This window comes from Macaca mulatta, chromosome 15 (assembly GCF_049350105.2).
Source record: "Macaca mulatta isolate MMU2019108-1 chromosome 15, T2T-MMU8v2.0, whole genome shotgun sequence".
In the NCBI taxonomy this organism is placed as follows: Eukaryota; Metazoa; Chordata; class Mammalia; order Primates; family Cercopithecidae; genus Macaca; species Macaca mulatta.
Genome location: NC_133420.1, coordinates 123,656,586 through 123,676,404, shown reverse-complemented (window position 1 = coordinate 123,676,404; position 19,819 = coordinate 123,656,586). Strand labels below are relative to the sequence as shown.

The following is a 19,819-nucleotide window of genomic DNA, read 5'->3' as shown; positions in this document are numbered from 1 at the left end:
GGCTGGATCTGTGCTTCCCTGCCTCAGTGTCCCTTTGTGCCCACAGAGGCCCTGAGACGCTCCAGCACTTGACAGGAAACCGCCAGGCACAGTCTCTGGCCTCACGATCCCGCTCCAGGAGTCCACCCAAAGGAAACGGCATCCCAGTATCAAGGTGTCTAGAAATGTGAAGGCCAGAAACGTGAAACCACCCAAGCATCCCTTGGCTGGGGATGTGTCACATAAATCATGGGACACCTGTCAGATGGACAACTTTGTGCAGCGCGAATCAGGAAAGTATCTGGTTCGAAGGGACATGACAAGTGTAGCTTCAGTCTGCAAGGAGCCATGCAGAGTAAGGGCTTCTTCCTCCCGACCTTTGGCTCCTCTTCCTCATGGCCCCAACGTGGCTGCTGGGCTTCAGGCAGGAAGCAGGAGAGATCAAAGGGCAAACCCAGTGGCTTTTCTCAATGGCCAGAGACAGGTCACACCCCGAATTATGGGAGGCTGAAGGTGTAGTTTTAACTGGCCCGGGACAAATGGGGGGCACAGAGGTGAGAGAGAGGGTAGGGCGGAGAGCTACAGAATGAGCTCTGAGTTCATTTTAAGTAGAAGCAAACAACAGGTGCAGCAGCAGGCAGAAATGGCTAAAACCACGCCTGCAGTAGGCATGGCTATGTACACACAGGCCTGCAATACAAATAACCCCTCTGGGAGTGAAGCTGGGAGAGGAAGAAATTAGTCTTTTTTTTTTTTGAGACGGAGTTTCACTCTTGTTGCCCAGGCTGGAGTGCAATGGCACCATCTCAGCTCACTGCAACCTCCGCCTCCCAGGTTCAAGCAATTCTCCTGTTTCAGCCTCCCAAGGAGCTGGGATTACAGGAGCACGCCTCCATGCCCAGCTAATCTTTGTACTTTTAGTAGAGACGTGGTTTCATCACATTGGTCAGGCTGGTTTCACACTCCTTACCTCAGGTGATCCGCCCGCCTCGGCCTCACAAAGTGCTGGGATTACAGGTGTGAGCCACCGTGCCCGACCAAAATTAATCACCTTTTATAAAATTGCTTTGACAAGTGATTGGGTTAAAGGTGACTGTGATGCTTGAACCCCGGAGGCGGAGGTTGCAGCGAGCCAAGATCGCGCCACTGCACTCCAGCCTGGGCGAGAGTAAGACCTTGTCTCAGAAAAAAAAAAAAAAAAAAAAGGTGACTGTGATGGTTGTAAAGTGTGTCTGCCAATTGTCTTCTCACCAGTCAGCACTCTTCCCACCTAGCAGGGGAGTCCAACTCTCCACCCCTTGATTAGAAGGCCCACTCGACTCCCAGTGAACAGACACAGCATGACTTCTGAGGCCGGGACCTGAAAGGCAAAATGACCTCCACCTGGTGCTCACATTGCAACTCCACCTTGAACACTGGCTGCCATGTTGTGAGGAAGCCCAGGCCACGAGGCTGCCACATGGGGGTGCTATGGCTGTGAAATAAAATCTTAAGCCCCACTGACTGACTGAATGGACCTGTTTTGGCCAAGGAGACCTGGCCGTGACTAAGACACGTCAGTCACGCCACAGTATGCTCCTTCCTCACTAATCAATACCAGATTTTTTTCTTCAGAGCTGAACAGAAACTAGTCCTGAAAACAAACAAAAAAAGGGAAGTCTCCTCTGCAGACTCTAACATCAACCAACCTTTATATTTTTCAGTATTAGATATAATGATGTAGTTTTACTTCATACCCCTCATCTGCACTTTTACAGACAACAGATGCAGAACCGTCCATGGGTCCTTCCTTGGAAGCTTCCTTCCTGTGGAGGAAGATGTTGAGGTAGCCATCTGTAGTTGCTGAAAAGAAGTTTATTGCTATTTTCTTATGTTATTATACAAAACTAGATTTGCTTAAAACATTTCCCAGTCTCTTTAAAAGAATACTAGTTAGTGGGAGGCCACAGCTGGTAAATTACCCTCAGTAGTAGTTTCAAGTAGTCCATAACTATAAAACTCGTTACAGCCAGGATATGTCGGAACAGAACACTCCCGCTGGGGTCCTCAGCCTTGGATGTCAGCTCGGCCCCCCAAGGGGTCCCTACACCTGGAAGCTGATTCCACTCATTAGTCTCGAGCTGGACGCATGTGGAGTTCACGTGGAGTTGCAGCTGACTGGCTGGTGGGGTGAGTCTGGCCTCCCATTGTGGAGCATGGGCGCCAGCCTCACTGCACCGTCACCCTAGGGCATACGCTGCAGGCTTTTGTGGCATTCCTGTGGCCAGCCCAGAGGCAGGCAGGGGCTGTCTGGGGTTCGCCATATGCACCATCACCTGGGCTTGGGGCGAGCTGGAGGAGCCACTGAGGCTCAGAGCTCTGGGGATCCCAGGGTCCTTGTCCACGCTGCGGGTCACACTGGCCAGCTTGCTGGTGCTCTCAACATGGTCTCTGTGGAGAGAGGAGGCATGAGTTGGCAAAAGAGTGTAGATAGGGTTTAACCCCCAACTCCATACCTTCCCAGGTACCCAGGCCCTGGGCCTTCAGTGGGCCTGGGGCAACTGTCGACCTGAGTACTGGGGAGCTCGCTTCCTCCTGCCAGGAGCTGCCCTGCACCCTAAGGTGCACAGAGGCCATTCCATCTCCCTGCTGGGCCCTGTTGGCAAGTGGGTCCTTCATCCACATAACCAGGGTGTGGCCCAGGAGTCAGACACTCGCCCCTCTAAGGTGTGGGAAGGGACTTCCTGGGACTCATTCAGAGTGTGCAGAAACCACCAGAAACCCAGCTGCCTGGCCAGGGCCTGGGACGTCCCGGGCAGAGGAGGGATGCTGGGGAGAAGGAGGTCAAGGGGAAGACATGTTCCCTCCTGCCAGGCCTGCCTCTTTGGTGGCCAGGAGCTGGATCACCCACCTGCTCCACCCTCAGTCCTCTCGTGGCTCTCTCACCCCCTAGACAAAAACCAAGCCATTCCCCAGGCTGACCAGACCTTGGCCCTGCCCCATCTCCAGCTTCCACGCACACTGGCCTCTGCTCCATGTGGGCTGCCTGGCGGCTCCCACCTCCAGCCGTTTGCCCTTTCCTCCTCTCAGAGGCTGTCTCTCTCCCCTCCCAAAGCAGGCCCTCTTAGTCCTTTCACTTCCGGCATCACCTCTTCCAGGAAGCCTTCCTGGACCACAGCTCCCACCCACAAATATTCTCAGAAAAACTCTAGTAAGTAGTAGGAAATAAGAAATGATCTGCTTATGCAATGAGTAAGTTAAAGAATCAATAACTGGTGGAGACAAAAGGGAGCTTCGGGGAGCCAGGAGCCAGACTGACTTCACCCAGCCTCTTTTACTGGTTGTGTGGGAGTCTATACAAGTTTCTTAATCTGACGGTTCTTCACCTGGAAAATGGGATAAAAGTAGTACCCACCCCTAGGTGAAAAGAGTTAATATTTGAAAGAGTTCAGAACAGTGCCTGTCACATTGCAACTTCTGAGAAGTACTTATGAAATAAAAACAAGGTCAAGAGGCAAACCTCACCTTGCTCAAGGAAATTTACCATCTATGGAGGTAGCCTGGGCCCTGCCTGAGGGGTGGGCAGTCCCAGAACAGGCAGATCCCGAGGATCCTGCCTGGCAGCCCGGGGCCCAGGGCTGGGGACTCAGGGAACTCTGCCTCCATTGGCTGCGAAGTCTTGGGCAGGACCTGGCTTCTCTGAGTCCCCACGAAGCTGGGCTGAGTGCTCGAGGTCCCTATGTGTGTGAGAGCTCTGGGAAAGGGCTCTGCCCGAAGTGTCCCCCTCCCAACCCCCCTCAGCCTCACCACCACTTCCTGCCTCTTGAGCTGACTATCAGAGTCCCCCAAGCTGGCCTCCTCCAGCCTCTCACAGCCCTGTCAGGGTGCCTCCCTCCCGCCCTGGTTGTCTCACTCCCCTGGGAGGTGAACACAGCTCTGTACACAGATCTGTGGTCACTCTTGGACGGGACGGGCACGTCCGACCACATACTGCTCAAGTTCCTGCAGTGGAAGAGATGGTGTCTGTGGCGCTGGGACCAGGCAGACGTGTGGCCCCAAATGGCTCCCCTGGGAGCCCCTCTGGCCAGCAAAGCCCCTGCAGCAGCAGCAGCAGCTGTGGCTGCCATCATCCCGGACACCATGTTGCCTTGAGAGGCAATTATTCCTTCCCCCATTCCACTTTTCCCAGTTATGACACAGGATGATGTGGTCTCAGTAATGGGGAGTGGGATCACAGGTGGGGCAATGGAGGAGCTCTGAAACTGGCTTTGGATATCTCACTACCCAAAATGAAAGGCATTAGCCACCATGGCCCCAACAAAACTAAAATAAAAAGGAAAGGGGGCCAGGCATGGTGGCTCACACCTGTAATCCCAGCACTTTGGGATTACACTTTGGGAGGCTGAGACGGGTGGATTGCTTGAGACCAGGAGTTTGAGACCATCCTGGCCAACATGGTGAAACTCCATCTCTACTAAAAATACAAAAATTAGTCGGATATGCTGGCATGCGCCTGTAGTCCCAGCTACTCAGGAGGCTGAGGCAGGAGAATTGCTTGAACCCAGGAAGCGGAGGTTATAGTGAGCCGAGATAGCACTACTGCACTCCAGCCTGGGCGACATAGTGAGACTGTCTTAAAAAAAAAAGAGGAGCTGGGCATGGTGGCTCACGCCTGTAATCCCAGCACTTTGGGAGGCTGAGGTGGGCAGACCATGAGGTCAGGAGATGGAGACCATCCTGGCTAACACGGTGAAACCCTGTCTATACTAAAAATACAAAATATTAGCCGGGCGTGGTGGCGGGCGCCTTTGGTCCCAGCTACTCAGGAGGCTGAGCAGAAGAATGGTGTGAATCCGGGAGGTGGAACTTGCAGTGAGCCGAGATCGCACCACTGCACTCCAGCCTGGGCGACAGAGCGAGACTCCAGCCTGGGCAACAGAGCGAGACTCCATCTCAAAAAAAAAAAAAAAAAAAAAAGGAAAGAGGCCTAATAAATTTATAACCAATCGATGGGTCAGGTGCCCTCCCACAACACATGGAACAAAACATTAGGAGGTAATTCAGCAGAGAAAATGAGAAAATGACTAATGCCAGCAATGGCACTGGTGAGCCAAGGCTGGAGAAAACATTCTTCCTCGACATTTATCAAAGAAATGCTGACGGAAACCACCCACACAACTTGTAGCTACTGTAAGAAACAAATGATAAACAAATGGTCAGCACTCAGTGATGATGCAGTTACCAGAAAAACATGGCCACACTCACTCGTACCAGAGCTCCCAGGGAAATAATGTGGTCATAAAATATTCAGACTGTTGGGCCTAAACAATCGAGTCCTAGGATCACCTCCAAGAGTTGTGGTCTTGAAAAGAAAAGCAGCACTAAGCAAAAAGACACTGACCACGCCTGGCCACTCAGCAGGGGACGGTCTAGCAGATGCTGGAAGCTTTGGAATAATGGGCTGCTGTAAGGAATGATAGCCTGGAGGCCTCAGACCACCGTGGTGGCCGGGAGCGTGTTGCTAAGTGCAGAAGTCTCGATAGCAGCGTTTCTGCTACCTCCGTGTTGATGTAATACACACCTGAAGCACCAGGAAAGGAGACAGAAAGGTGAATTCCTTCCCTGCAGGTGTTGGCTAGACCCAGCATGGGGTGTGCAACCCAGGGCCGCACAGATCACCACCTCCTGTGCCTCAGTTTCCCTGTCTGCATAAGGTCGTAAGAGTGGCAACGACACTAACAGCCAGTATTCACTGAGCTCGCCCCTGGGCCTGGCGAGAGAGGCACACACCTGGACTCAGGTAACCTCAACAACTTGAAAGGGTGGGCGCTACTGCAATCCTCACTTTACACATGAGGACACCGAGGCATGGAGCTGTTACAGTCATACAGTGAGGCCATGAGGGCTGGGACCAAGTGCACTGCAGGCTTGAAAGGCTCCAGCGGGAGGGCCTGAAGGAAGGGAACACAAGCTCAATGATGTCGTCTCGATGGCTTCCCGGAGCCCGGCGTCTAAGCGCTGTTCTCCACCCAGAGAAACAGAGCTCCTGGAGCAGTGGCGAACCACGGAGCTGGGCACAGAAAGCACGAGATGGGCCTGGGACATCCTGTGCAAGGCAGGAAGCACTCACACACTGATGGGGATGGATCAGAAGGACACAGGCCATGGCTTGGCACAGCTCCCACTGCCAAGAACAACTGGAGCCCACAAAAAGTGTGCTTGAAAATAATGCAGGGGAAGGGGCATGAATGAGGTGGCCTGGCTGAGCTGGTAACCGTGAGAATGGGAGGCAGGGACAGGAGATCCGTGACGATATTCTACTTTTGTGTATTTGTGAACTTTTCCCAAAATAAAAGTTTCAGAAAAGAATATTCATGAGTTCATGTGATGCTAAAACAACAAAACAAAATCGAAAGAAAAAAAGGGAAGAAAAAAACAGCTCATCCTCATCCTTGATAGAAGGAATGTCAGAAGTGCAACAGAATGAACAAAATCACCATTCTGTAATGCCCAAGGCAAGAGCAGATCTGGCAGGATCACCCTTGCACGCTGAGACCATGAGTCGGAGGAAGCTGAGACAGTGGAGGGACGCTTGCAGAGCCCCTTCCTCAGGCTCTGACAGTGGAGGGATCTGGGGGGCTTCGCCTCAGCCAAGAGACCCCATTCCATATGGCGTCTTGGGGCGGCCTGGCCCATGTCTGTGATCTGCACACACAGCCCTGTACCAGAAGTGCACAGCTGGCCCTGGTCACACAGAAACCCCAGACAGATCCAGACAGGACCTCTGCATGGGCCCACTGGCCTGGAGCCCTCAGAGGACTACACCATGAAAATCTGAAGGCCCGTACCCATTTAAGGAGCCCAGAGACCTGGCAGCTGAGCGCTGCGTGTGATTATGGACCAAAGGGTAGGCACGCTCAATGCTGCTCACCACACTGAGACGTTCTCCACTCGACAGGCCACGTGCAATCAATATTAGATTTCTGTTGGTTTTTATTTTTTTTGGGACGGAGTCTTGCTCTGTTGCCCAGGCTAGAGTGCAGTGGCGCAAACTTGGCTCACTGCAGCCTCCGCCTCCTGGGTTCAAGTGATTCTCCTGTCTCGGCCTCCTGAGTAGCCAGGATTAAAGCCACACGCCACCACCCAGCTAATGTTTGTGTTTTTAGTAGAGATGGGATTTGGCCTGGCGGTCTCGAACTCCTGACCTCAGGTGATCCTCCCACCTCAGCCTCCCATACTGCTGGGATTACAGGTGTGAGCCACCACGCCTGGCCAATCAGTATTAGATTTCTGGACTCAGAAAAAGAATGTCCTTGTATTGGTTCAGGGCAAAAAAAAAGTATGTGTGTATTAAGAGAGAGAGAAAGGAGAGGGAGAGAGCACGGGAGGGAGAGCAAGTGCCTGAAGCTCAGTGCAGAGCCCCGCTGGGTGTGGGTGGAGGGAACACAGGTGTGTAGAAGCTTCAGCTTCCCGGGAGGATGGACCCTCCAGATGAAAAGAATCTGGGGGGCAGTTCTGAGTCCTAGAACGTTAGTCAGGACAGAGGGCTGCAAGGACCCCCAGCCTCTTGTTTTAGAGATGGGAGTTAAGGTTCTGGGTGGGCCAGGTGTTCTCAGGCTCTCAGCATGTGGGAGCAGCAGGCAGCCCGGGGCCTGACCCAGCTGGACCCCTTGTCCCCCAGCATGCCCCCCACCCAGACCCGGGCTCACGTGGTGAAGCTGTGGTTGTCGTGCGCCTGGCTGGACCTGCTCACGGGTTTGTTGAAGTGCTTGAGGCCAAGGTATGCGGCCTGCACTGTCTCCAAGTCCTCATCTCTCAGTTGGGACCACAGCTGGGCTGACCTGGAGGAGAGTTTGGGAGGAAGGACTCTAAGCATGCACGTGTGTCCCCGACAGCGGTGAAAACGGGCTCCATGTAGGCCCACGGCACCGTCTGCAGGACCAGCGCAGGCTGGCAAACCTCTCAAAGAGCTGGGCAGTGGATGTTTTAGGTGCGGTGAGACACATGATTTCTCCCACAGCTAAGCTCTGCCGCTGCAGCCCAAAAGCAGCCACACACCAGTAGACGATGAACATGGCTGTGTTCCAATAAAACTTTACTCACAAATACAGGTGGTGGGAAGTTCTAGGGCTAGACAGTGCTAATGGCTGCACGACGTCGGGAACATACTTAACGCCACTGAACTGTAGACGTTAAAAAGGTAAGTCTGATGTATTGATATTTTACTACAATAAAAAATAAAAACAAAAAATAATAATAAATTACCACGGGGAAAAAACCTGACAGGGAGCTGGACTTCACTGGTGGGCTACAGCTAACCAGCCCTCCACCTGCAGTGACAGTGACTCCCCCTCAAGGTTTAGGGGGCGTGTGTGACAGCCCTGCAGGCCGTTAACACAGCAGAGTGCATACTGCATATGTGTGCAGGTTTAAGAATAAAACAATCCCAGCCTGGCCGCGGTGGCTCACGCCTGTAATCCCAGCACTTTGGGAGGCAGATCACCAGGTGGATCACCTGGTCAGGAGTTCGAGACCAGCCTGGCCAACATGGTAAAACCCCATCTCCACGAAAAATACAAAAAATTAGCCAAGTGTGGTGGTGCATACCTGTAACCCCAGCTTCTAGGAAGGCTGAGGCAGGAGAATTGCTTGAACCCAGGAGGTGGAGGTTGTAGCGAGCTGAGATCACGCTACTGTCCTCCAGCCTGGGCGATAGAGCAACACTCCATCTCAAAAAAAAAAAAAAAACCAAAAAAAAAAACAATCCCCCATGAACCCATGGCCTGGCCTAAGAGCAGGGCCTCGGAGGCCCACATGCTCCCCGGCTGTGATGCTGCCCGTGGCTGCTGCATGGGCCAGGAGCAGCACTTGGTGAGACGCAGGCTCAGAGCAGTGGTAGGAACGGGTGCGTGCCCTGAGGGCAGTGCCGGGGTTCCCATGAAACACTCTGCCCTTTTCTCCTCCCATGGTGCCAAGAGGCGCCTCCCGGGAGGACCCTGAGACCATGAGGCCACCATACCTGTCGGAGCGCCGCCGCTCACTCTTCTTCATGCACTTGAGGAGGCAGCAGGTGAGGAAGGCCATGGACATAAGCAGGATGATGGCGCAGCTCACGATGGAGGCAATCACGGCCACCCTGAAGCCAAAGGTCTCGTGTGGTGGCACCACTGTGTGGGAGACAACCACAGCTCCTGGGCGAGGTTTGCCCAGATCTGCCTGGCCCAGGGGTTGGGGATCTCAGGGGTGGTAGGGGCAGGGCCTGGGTGTGTACAGGGCCCGGGCAGCCCTCAGTGAGCCCTGTTGCATGGTAAGGGGGCAGTGAGGTGCTGGGGGCTGAGGCAAGGATCTGTGCAAACTATATTTGGAGGTGGGGCTATCAGAGAAGACTCTCCCCAAGAAGCAGGTATTTGAGCAGGGTGTGTAGGAGTATGCAGAGTGGCTAATTGAAGAGGGTATTGGAGCAGGGTTTTGTAGGGTGTGTAGGAGTTTGCAGAGCGGCCAGTTAGAGAAGCTCTGGCAGGGAGTTCAGAGTGATGGCCTCCGTGGCTCCTACCCAATGGAGTCCTGCCTGAGGAATGAAGGAAGGGCAGGCCACAGAGAGGAGGTGACAACAGACAGTGCTGAGGAGGCCTTGCCCAGTCCATGGTCTGGGTTCTCACAATGCCCCAAGGTGGCAACATTCTTCAGGGGGCCTACATTCCTTCTCAGGTCACTTTCCAGGAAGGCCCAAAATACTATGTATCTGCTGTGTGACCTCAGCTAGGCTCCAAACACTAGTTCCATCAGATTCTACTGGATGTTCTGGCTAAAAAAGGCCCCAGAATCCTAATTTGAGCAACATCATGTACTCCCCTAGTAGGGGCCACGGCCCTGTCCCCTGGTCCCCATTTCCCATGCTCCGTAGTGGATGCTGGCCACCCAGAATGGAGACTACATTTCCCAGTGGTCACAGGACCATGTTCTGGCCAGTGGAGGATAAGAAGTGATGTGGGACAACTTCTAAGAACCTTCCCTGAGATACTGGGGCCTGCCCTTTGGCCCCAGGGCCCCTTACCCCATAACAGCTGCCTGGAACACAGCTGCTGCCACCTTGAATCATGAGGCTGAGGGCATGCCCAGCAGAGCCATGCCAGGGAATGGGCCTGGCTCCCACTGCCGTGGAGCCCACACAGGCCTGCCTGCCCACCCTGAAGGTTGAGCTCCATCATAGTTAATCCTAGCATTTTGGGTTTTCTGCCTCTCAAAATCTAATCCTAACACTCGCATTCTCAGAGAATCACCTAGCATGTGAACATTTGAAAGAGTCTGAGAAGTCTTGCAGCATAAAAACCCAGACGCTGCTAAACTATAGTTTGACTCTGAGCCCTTTTCATGCACAAAACACATGAACATAATACACATGGCTTCATTCTGGAAGTGTCATTCTGGGCACTGAAAAGGGACTACCTTGTGGACCCTCCAACACCTTTACAACAAATACAACCAGAAAACCATCTCCTCCCACAGACTGGGAGCTCCAGGGCCAGGCACATCGTGACCTTCCGTGTTGCCAGTACTTAGCATTCCTGATACATGAAATAGCCTATTAAAGTTTGCCATGTCCACGTGTACATGAATGAATGAATGAATGAATGAACATAGTTTCCTGCTTAACAGATGAAAATGTGCTGGCTCAGAGAGCTTGCGCAGCCTCCTGGCAGTGAGGGGCTAAGTCAGTAGCAGAGCCAGGATTGGGGGCCCACTGCTAGGCTTCGGGTCCACGCTGCCAACATGGCACTGGGAGGGTTGAGGGCCACCAGCTGGCTGCTGATACGTAAGCAGGCTGTCAGTGTTGGGAACGGGATCCTACACACTGGCCTAGCCCTTGTGAGTAGACACCCATGCCATCCCCACCCACACCATCCCCACCCGCGCCATCCCCACCCGCGCCATCCCCACCCGTGCCATCCCCACCCATGCCATCCCCACCCGCACCATCCCCATGACAGGATTTGGGGCCATCCCCCACCCCCAGAGCTACCAAGCTGAGAGAGGGGTCCTTACGTTTGCACACTGGAGACCCTGAAGACCACTCAGCGATGCTCCCCTTCCAGGTGCAGGTGAGGAGCCCAGACCCCACCATCTGGTGGTTGGAGGGGCAGTGGAACATGAGCACGGTCCCCACGGAAGCACCATCGCCACGAAGGACTTGGAAGGTGGCTTGCGGGGGTAGCCGCAGCTGAGCGCAGGTGCCTGGGGAGAGAGGCAGGTGTGAGGCATGGGGGGTGGGCACGCAGGGCGGGGCTGGGCAGGACCCTGGAGGGAGGAGCTGGCACAGCATTGGGGAGCACAGGGGTGGGGTGCGGCTCCAAAGGCCATTGGATGCTCTAGAGGTCACATGGGGTCATCCAGACCCAGGGACAGTGCAGAGCTGGATCCCTCCAGGAAGTACACTCTAGACGTTGAGGATTGGAGCGTTAAAAAAAAGAAACACATGTTAGAAGGCAATAAAAGCAAATATACCTTCCCTGAGACACTGAGGCATGGCCTTTGATTATGACCTAAACACAGTTCCAAAGGCAGAAATCAGAACGAAAAAAACAAGAGGGACAGAGAGAGAGAGCAACAGATTTGACTGCATACAAAGCAGAAAGCAAAAGCTTCTGAGGCTCCCTAATAATGGAAAACAACCAACTCAGGTGAAAAATTCGGGAAAGGATATTTGGAAAGCACAGGACAAAGGTTGGTTCGACAGTCTTAATTTATAAAGAGGTCTTACACATCAATGAAAACTGAATTTTCCGTTTTAAAAAAAAAAACAAGTTCTAATGTGTGAACAAGCAATTCGCAAGGACACCAATGGCCCACAGTCAAGAAAAATGCAGACCCACAGGCAACTGAGTAAATGCTGATTCAAGGGAGAGCTCATTTTTCCTGCATCAGTGAGGTGAAGGCAAAAAGAAAACAATGTGCAAGCTGGCAGGGCCTGGGAAGCCCTGTACCCGGCTGGGGTACAGATCCAACCTTTCTGCAGAGCGTTTGGTAAATTCGTTAAGCACCCTATGTTGCATATGCACCCTCAGCCACAGGAAATAAGAATCTACTGGCCGGGCATGGTGGCTCACATTTGTAATCCCAGCACTTTGGGAGGCCAGGGTAGGCGGATCACGAGGTCAGGAGATTGAGACCAGCCTGGCCAACATGGTGAAACCCCATCTCTACTAAAAATACAAAAATTAGCTGGGTGTGGTGGTGCATGCCTGTAATCCCAGCTACTTGGGAGGCTGAGGTGGGAGAAATGCTTGAACCAGGGAGTCGGAAGTTGCAGTGAGCCAAGATCACACCACTGCACTCCTGCACTCCAGCCTGGCGACAGAGCAAGACTCCATCTCAAAAAAAAAAAAAAAGATCTGCTGCCAAGATTACGGGGAAGCCCACCTCAGAACCACATGTAATAGAGAAAGGCTGAAACAACCCACGTCTCCCGCAGAAGGGAATGATTCCCTCACCCAGGTCCATCCAGACAGTAAAATACCAGGGAGCACTTACAGTGATGTTCTTATTTTGTTTGTTTTTTTTTTTTAGACGGAGTCTCACCCTGTCGCCCAGGCTGGAATGTGCAATGGCGCGATCTCAGCTCACAACAACCTCTGCCTCTCGGGTTCAAGCGATTCTCTTGCCTCACCCTCCCGAGTAGCTGGGATTACAGGAGTGTGCGACCACGCCTGGCTAATTTTCTGTATTTTTAGTAGAGACAGGGTTTCACCACATTGGCCAAGCTGGTCTCAACCTCCTAACCTTGTGATCCGCCCGCCGTGGCCTCCCAAAGTGCTGGGATTAGAGACGTGAGCCACCATGCCTGGCCAGTGATGTTCTTAAATAAGGACACAGAGATGCTCTGGATGCAGCAGCAATCAAGAATTTTTATAAAATTCTAATGACGACAACAGCTGGGACTGAGAAGATTACTGTGGCTAGACGCCGTTGCACCTGCCTTACATGTGCCATCATCTATCGGCACAGCAGCCTACCCAAGGAGAACCATCATTATCCCCATCGACAGATGAGCAAACCGGGCAGAGGGTCTCATGACACTTTCTGCAGTCACACAGCTCTTATGCTGAGGGAATACTTAGAACCAGACAAGGAGGCTCTGGGCTAACTTCACACACATTCATACACACACACAATGCCTGTGAGTTGTTGTGCTATGCGTGTATCAGCAGCTGGTTACTTTTCACAGCAGTGAAGTGTTCCATTGTGCAGATGGGCCTCAGTGTGTGTCCCTGTTCCCCACATCTGAGTTGCCTCTGGGTGTCAAGGACGTTCAATGAAACTGCTAAAGACATCCTCGAGCAGGTCTCCTGGTGTCCAGATGCAAGAGGCTCTTCCTCCTGCTTATCTGGTATGTCCTGATTTTTGGGCATTGACAGTGGACCGCTGGTCCATCACAGGTAAAGAGCAGGGACAGGCTGGGTGCGGTGGCTCACGCCTGTAATCCCAGCACTTTGGGAGGCTGAGGTGGGCAGATCACAAGGTCAGGAGATTGAGACCATCCTGGCTAACACAGTGAAACGCAGTCTCTACTAAAAATAAAAAAATAATTAGCTGGGCATGGTGGCGGGCGCCTGTAGTCCCAGCTACTCAGGAGGCTGAGACAGGAGAATGGCATGAACCCAGGAAGCTGGAGCTTGCGATGAGCTGAGATTGCGCCACTGCATTCCAGCCTGGACAACAGAGTGAGACTCCATTTCAAATTTAAAAAAAAAAAAAAAAAAAAAGGGACAGCAGGCCGTGCTGATTCATGGCATTTGCAGAGGCAGAGACTGACCGGGACAGCAGTGAAGGGCCACCTAAGCATCTCTGTGTCTGTCTCCCTCTGCACAGGCAGAGACTGACACCCAGAGATGGGGGTGATGGCGGAGACAAAAACTGGGGCATGCAGTCTGAGGGACTCCAATATTCCACACTGACCTGCTATGACCTTCCTCTGTCCTCTGTGTGCTGTGTCTCCAGCCAGGACCGTGCCCTGGGTACCAGGCATGGAAGTCCCACTGCCCACCGAGCCTGAGATGAGACCTAGCCAAACTTCTGAGCTCCCCAAACCTGCTCACCATGTGGCTTCTCCTATTATAACTTTAATTTAAATCAGCAGTCCCTCCACCCTTCAGTTGCTTGGGCCCTAAACCTTGAAACCTACTTTCTCAATCCACAACCAATTCGCCAGCAAACTCTGTGGACTCTAATTTTAAAATGTTTACCAAAGACATCTGAGGTAGGCTGCATACCATCCCCCAGATTTATTCACGTCCGCCCAGGAACAGTCACGTGGGCTGGCTGTGCGCCCAGGCAAGGTCTTCATCTGCAAGACCTACCACTCCATTTCTTACCCCACATCTGAATTCACAAGCCCATCTAGGGGGAAACTGAGGCTCAGAGAGGTCACGCCACCCCTTGCCCCAGCCATGTGTGCCACGGCTATTAACGGGCATCAGCAGAGCTGGGCTTCAGGCCAGGTCCGGAAATCTGGTCTGGGATCTGGCAAAAGTGGAGGTTACCAGAGGCTCTGTGCCATGGCAGTGACAGTAAAGGACGGCATTTGGCTGTAGCTGGCCAGGTCACATTGACCTACTCCCCAGCAGCACCCAGTGGTCCCCCTGCCCCTGGCCTCTGTGTCACTGAGGACCCCAGGGCCTTAACAAGCTGAGATGCTGAGGGTGAGAGTGTGGAGGCAGGGGTGGCCCTCAGCAGGGGTTGAGGCAGACATGCCCCACCACTTTGGGAAGGTCAGGCTATACTGCTTCTGCCCTGAGGACACTTGCTAGTAAGGGAGGAAGAGGTGTGGGAAGGGCTTATGGTTTGTGTACTTTTCTGGGAGGGATGGGGGAGGGACTGATCTAACACAAACAACACTGGGGGCCTAATGGGTGCCGTACTGCATTATAGCTCTATGAGGAGGGTGGTCTACCCCTAACTTACAGATGGGGAAACTGAGGCACAGCAAAGCTCAGTGGCATGCCCAAGGTCACTCAGCGGGAAGGTGGTAGGGATGGAACTGGGACCCAGCACACTGTGTCGGGAGCCCCACCTGATGGCCAAGCCCAGGGGGTAGCATCTGCCCCATCTCACCTCATCCTGGGCAGCTTCCACTCTAGTTCCCACTCCTGGCTGTGGATGCCTCTAGTAACCCTTCTCCCCATTCCAGAGTTGCAGCTGGAAATGTGATCACCACTGAAAACTACATTTCCCAACCTGCCCTCCAGGGAGCTGTCACGTGACTGAACCTGGCCAATGAGGTGTGAGCATAGATGCTGTGCCAATTCTGCACTGGGGAGTGTGATGGTTAATACTGAGTGTCAACTTGGTTGAACGGAAGGATGCAAGTATCGTCCCTGGGTGTGTCTGTGAGGGTGTTGCCAAAGGAGATTAACATTTGAGTCAGTGGACTGGGAGAAGTAGACCCACCCTTAATCTGGTAGGCACCATCTAATCAGCTGCCAGTGAGGCTAGACTAAAAGCAGGCAGAGGAACGTGGAAGGACTAGACTGGCTCAATCTTCTGGCCTCCATCTTTCTCCCATGTTGGATGCTTCCTGCCCTTGAACATCAGACTCTAAGTTCTTCAGCTTTTGGATTCTTGGACTTACACCAGTGGCTTGCCCAAGGGTTCTCGGGCCTTTAGCCACAGACTGAAGGCTGCACTGTCTTCTCTACTTTTGAGGTTCTGGGACTCGGACTGGCTTCCTTGTTCCTCAGCTTGCAGGCAGCTTATTGTGGGACTTCACCTTGTTATCGTTTGAGTCAGTACTCCTTAATAAACTCCCCTTTATATATACATCTATCCTATTAGTCCTGTCCCTCTAGAGAACCCTGACTAATACAGGGAGCAAAGATGGTGGACGTGTGAAGGGGCGGAGCAACCTCTCGGATCCTAAGAAGAGACAGAAATAAACTCCAACTGGAGTTAGGCCACTGTTTTTTTGTGGATTTGTTAAGTGGACTGGCTCAAATCTGATACAAAGCTTCAGCAACACGTCTCAGCCCAGTGCCCTATTTAGCGCTTGGGATTCTACCTGGCCCACTTGGGGCCCCAAGGTGACAATAACAAAAGTAGGAATATCAGCAGCAACAATAATAATAGAAGGAAGAATAATGCCCAGGCTGTACTCTGTGCTGAGTGCTTCAGCAGCTGTCGGGCGACAGTACATAAACGAACACACAGGGTCCAGCCTGTGGGGCTCCTAGGCCACCTCCACCACACGCATTTGGGGGCCCAGGCAAGGGAGCCTGCCCCGGCGTCAACGTCAGCGCAGCTGTTGTGCCCACCTTGGACTGGAATGTGGAGGAAATGAGGTGTCTGGAAGGCATCTGGAAGGTGGCTGTGCCTGGTACACATGAGGGCAGGAGCCACGCTGTCCTTGGAAGAGCTGCCTCCCCCATTCTGCAGCCCCAGAAACCATGGCTCAGGGACACTGAGGTCACATAGCCAGTTTGTGGTTCTGCCAGGGTCAACCGCAGCCACCTGGCTCTTCATCCCCGGGCTGTCCCCATCCTTTCTGCCCCTTCAGTATCTGGGGAAGGCCAGCCTCTGGCCTAGGCAGGGTCATTCTGATGGCTCCCTGTCTATGCATAGATCCTCAGCATTCGCACAGCTACTAACAATAACAATGCATGTATGGATGGAATATTTTGTTCAAGAGCACCCCGCATTCCTTATCTGCATGATTACAGATAAGGCTCAAAGAGGTGGACTCACTTGCCCAAATGCCCACTGATAGCAGGGAGGGAGCCACCACTAGATGCAGTGTCTGAGATTCTTACATTTGTAACATATATGTAATAGGAGATTTGTATCTTCTCTGCATAAACAGCACTTAGATATTAATAAGCCAATGACAAAAATCACAACAAAATGGGGAAGTTAGAAAAGAAAGACAAATGGCTCTGCCAGGCACGGTGGCTCATACCTGAGAATCCCAGCACTTTGGGAGGCCGAGGCAGTGGATCAATTGAGGTCAGGAGTTCAAGACTAGCCTGGCCAACATGGTGAAACCCCATCTTTACTAAAATACAAAAATTAACCGGGTGTGGGTGGCACATGTCTGTAATCCCAGCTACTTGGGAGGCTGAAGCAGGAGAATCGCCTGATCCCAGGAAGCAGAGGTTGCAGTGAGCCAAAATTGTACCACTGCACTCCAGCCTGGGCAACAAAGTGAGACTCCATCTCAAAAAAACAAAAACAAAAACAAAAACAAAAAAAAAAGGAAGAAGTAAAACAATCTCCATTAGATGACATGATTTTGTATATATGTAGAAAAGCCTCAGAAATCCACTAAAAGCTATTATAAATAGAAATGAGTTCAGCAAGGTTGTAGAATACCAGGTCAACATACACAAGTCAAATGTATTTCTGTACAGTAGCAGGGAGCAAATTGAAAATTAAGAAAAACATTTTATACAATAGCATCAAAAAGAATGTTACAAATTTAATAACAGAAGTGCAAAACATAACTCTGAAAACTACAAAACGTTGTTGAAAGAAATTAAAGACCTAAATAAATGGGAAAACATCCCATGCTCATGGATCAGGAGACTTAATATTGTTATGATGGCAACATATTATGGTAGTCCCTCCTTATCCTTGTTTTCACATTCCATGGTTTCAGTTACCGGTGGTGGTTCCACAATCAGAAAATAGTTACCTCACAACAGTTGTGCTTTGGGGCCATTATTAAGTAAAATGAGAGTTGCTTGAACACAAACACTGCAGTATCAGGGGATCTGATAACCCAGAGGGCTACTAAGTGACTCACAGCAATCCCAGGCGGGGTGGAGCAGGATGGGTGAGATTTCGTCAAAATACCCAGAGTGGCTCACAGTGTAAAACTTACAAATTATTTCTGGAATTTCCCATTCCATCACAAGGCCTATGTATTTCATCTCACTTCATCTCATCATGTAGGCATTTTATCATCTCACATCATCACAAGAAGGGTGAGTACCGTCTATTAAGATATTTAGAGAGAGAGAGAGAGAGACCACATTCACATTACTCTCATTACAATATATTGTTATAATTGGTATAACTTATTACGAGCTATCATTAATCTTTCACTGTGTTTAATTTATAAATTAAACATCATAGGTACATGTGTTTAGGAAAAAAAAACAACGTATATAGTATCTGAAGTTTCAGGCATGCACTGAGGGGTCTTGGAATGTATCCCCCTTGGATACATTGTATCTACTATATGCATTGTATCTACTATATTCACTGAATCTACTGCATTCATTGAATCTACTGTATTCGTTGAATCTACTGTATTCCTCAAACTGATATACAGATTCAACAAAATCTTTATCAGAATCCAGCTGCTTTCTTTCTAGAAATCAACAAGCTGATCCTAAAGCTCATATGGAAATGCAAAAGACCTAGAATAGCCGAAACACTCTTGAAAAAGAACAAAGTTGGAGGGTTCACACTTACCAAATTCAAAACTTATTACAAAGCTAGAGTAATCAAAACAGTGTGGTACTATCATAAGGACAGACATAAAGGCCAACAGAATAGAACTGAGAATGCAGAAATAAACCCTTACATGTACAGTCAAATGCTTTTCAACAAGGGTACCAAGATAATTAAATGGGAAAGGAATAGTTTTTCAACAAATTGATGCTGGGACAACTGAAGCTGGACCCCTAGCTCATACCATACACTAAAATTAAAATGAATCAAAGACCTAAAAGTAAGAGCTAAAACTATGAAACTCTTAGAAGAAAACAGAGGGGAAAATCTTTGTGAACTTTGGCAATGGTTTCTTAGGTCTAACGCCAAAGACAAACACCAAAAGAAAAAGAAAAACAGGACTTCATCAAAATGAAAAATGTTTGTGCTTTAAAGGACACATTCAAACAGGACTTCATCAAAATGAAAAATGTTTGTGCTTTAAAGGACACATTCAATAAAGTGAAAAGATAACTTACCAACAGGGAGAAAATACTTGCAAATCATGTATCTGATAAGAGGCATGTGTCTAGAACATATAAAGAATTATTACAACTCAATTATAATAAGACGACAAAATTTTAAAATGGCCAAAGGATCTGAACAGACATTTCTCTGAAAAAGATAAGTTAGCAGCCAATAAGCACAAGAAGATTCTCAAAATTATTAACCTTCAGGGAAATACAAATCAAAACCACAAAGAAGTCTGTCAAAAAGACAGGCAATACCAAGGGCTGGCTGGGCGCAGTGGCTCACGCTTGTAATCCAGGACTTTGGGAGGCCGAGGTAGGTGGATTACTTGAGGTTAGGAGTTTTGAGACCAGCCTGGCCAATAGGGTGAAACTCTATCTCTACTCAAAATATGAAAATTAGCCAGGTGTGGTGGTGGGCACCTGTAATCCCAGCTACTTGGGAGGCTGAGGCAGGAGAATCACTTGAACCCAGGAGGTGGAGGTCGCAGTGAGCCAAGATTGTGCCACTGCACTCCAGCCAAGGCAACAGAGTGACTCTGTCTCAAAAAAAAAAAAAAAAAAAATTGACTGGAGTGATGGTAGCACGTATCTATGAATGTACAAAAACTACTCAGTTCTATGATTTAAATAGGTAAATTGTATGGTATGGTATGTGAATTATAGCCCGGTAAAGTTGTTTAAAGAATCATGGGGAAAATATGTCAATTAAAGAAATGCACATTTAAAACTGAAGCTACTTAGCTGGGCACAGTGGCTCACACCTGTAATCCCAGCACTTCGGGAGGCCGAGGCAGGCAGATCATGAGGTCAGGAGTTTGAGACCCGCCTGACCAATATGGTGAAAACCTGTCTCTACTAAAAATACAAAAATTAGCTGGGCATGGTGGTGTGAGCCTGTAGTCCCA

At 50.7% G+C, this 19,819-nt stretch overlaps 1 protein-coding gene across 8 annotated transcripts in view; it reads right to left on the bottom strand.

The window, feature by feature from the left end:
* Window positions 1-1,815: 1,815 nt before the first annotated feature.
* Window positions 1,816-19,819, bottom strand: part of SUSD3 (sushi domain containing 3) — a 399,581-nt gene continuing 381,577 nt past the window's right edge. For 2 of the 8 annotated variants that reach the window (XM_077966348.1, XM_077966346.1), the window contains exons 2-6: window positions 18,921-18,970; window positions 11,002-11,190; window positions 8,978-9,125; window positions 7,668-7,799; window positions 1,816-2,409 (exon numbers count right to left, since the gene is read on the bottom strand). In XM_077966348.1, coding sequence (XP_077822474.1) covers window positions 2,199-2,409; window positions 7,668-7,799; window positions 8,978-9,125; window positions 11,002-11,190; window positions 18,921-18,966 — 726 coding nt within the window. In that variant the 5' untranslated portion in view covers window positions 18,967-18,970 and the 3' untranslated portion in view covers window positions 1,816-2,198. Of the gene's footprint in view, window positions 2,410-5,748; window positions 5,910-7,667; window positions 7,800-8,977; window positions 9,126-11,001; window positions 11,191-17,827; window positions 17,942-18,920; window positions 18,971-19,819 lie in introns of those variants that run through there. The other 6 variants (XM_077966345.1, XM_015117274.3, XM_015117275.3 and 3 more) reach the window with 5 other exon arrangements.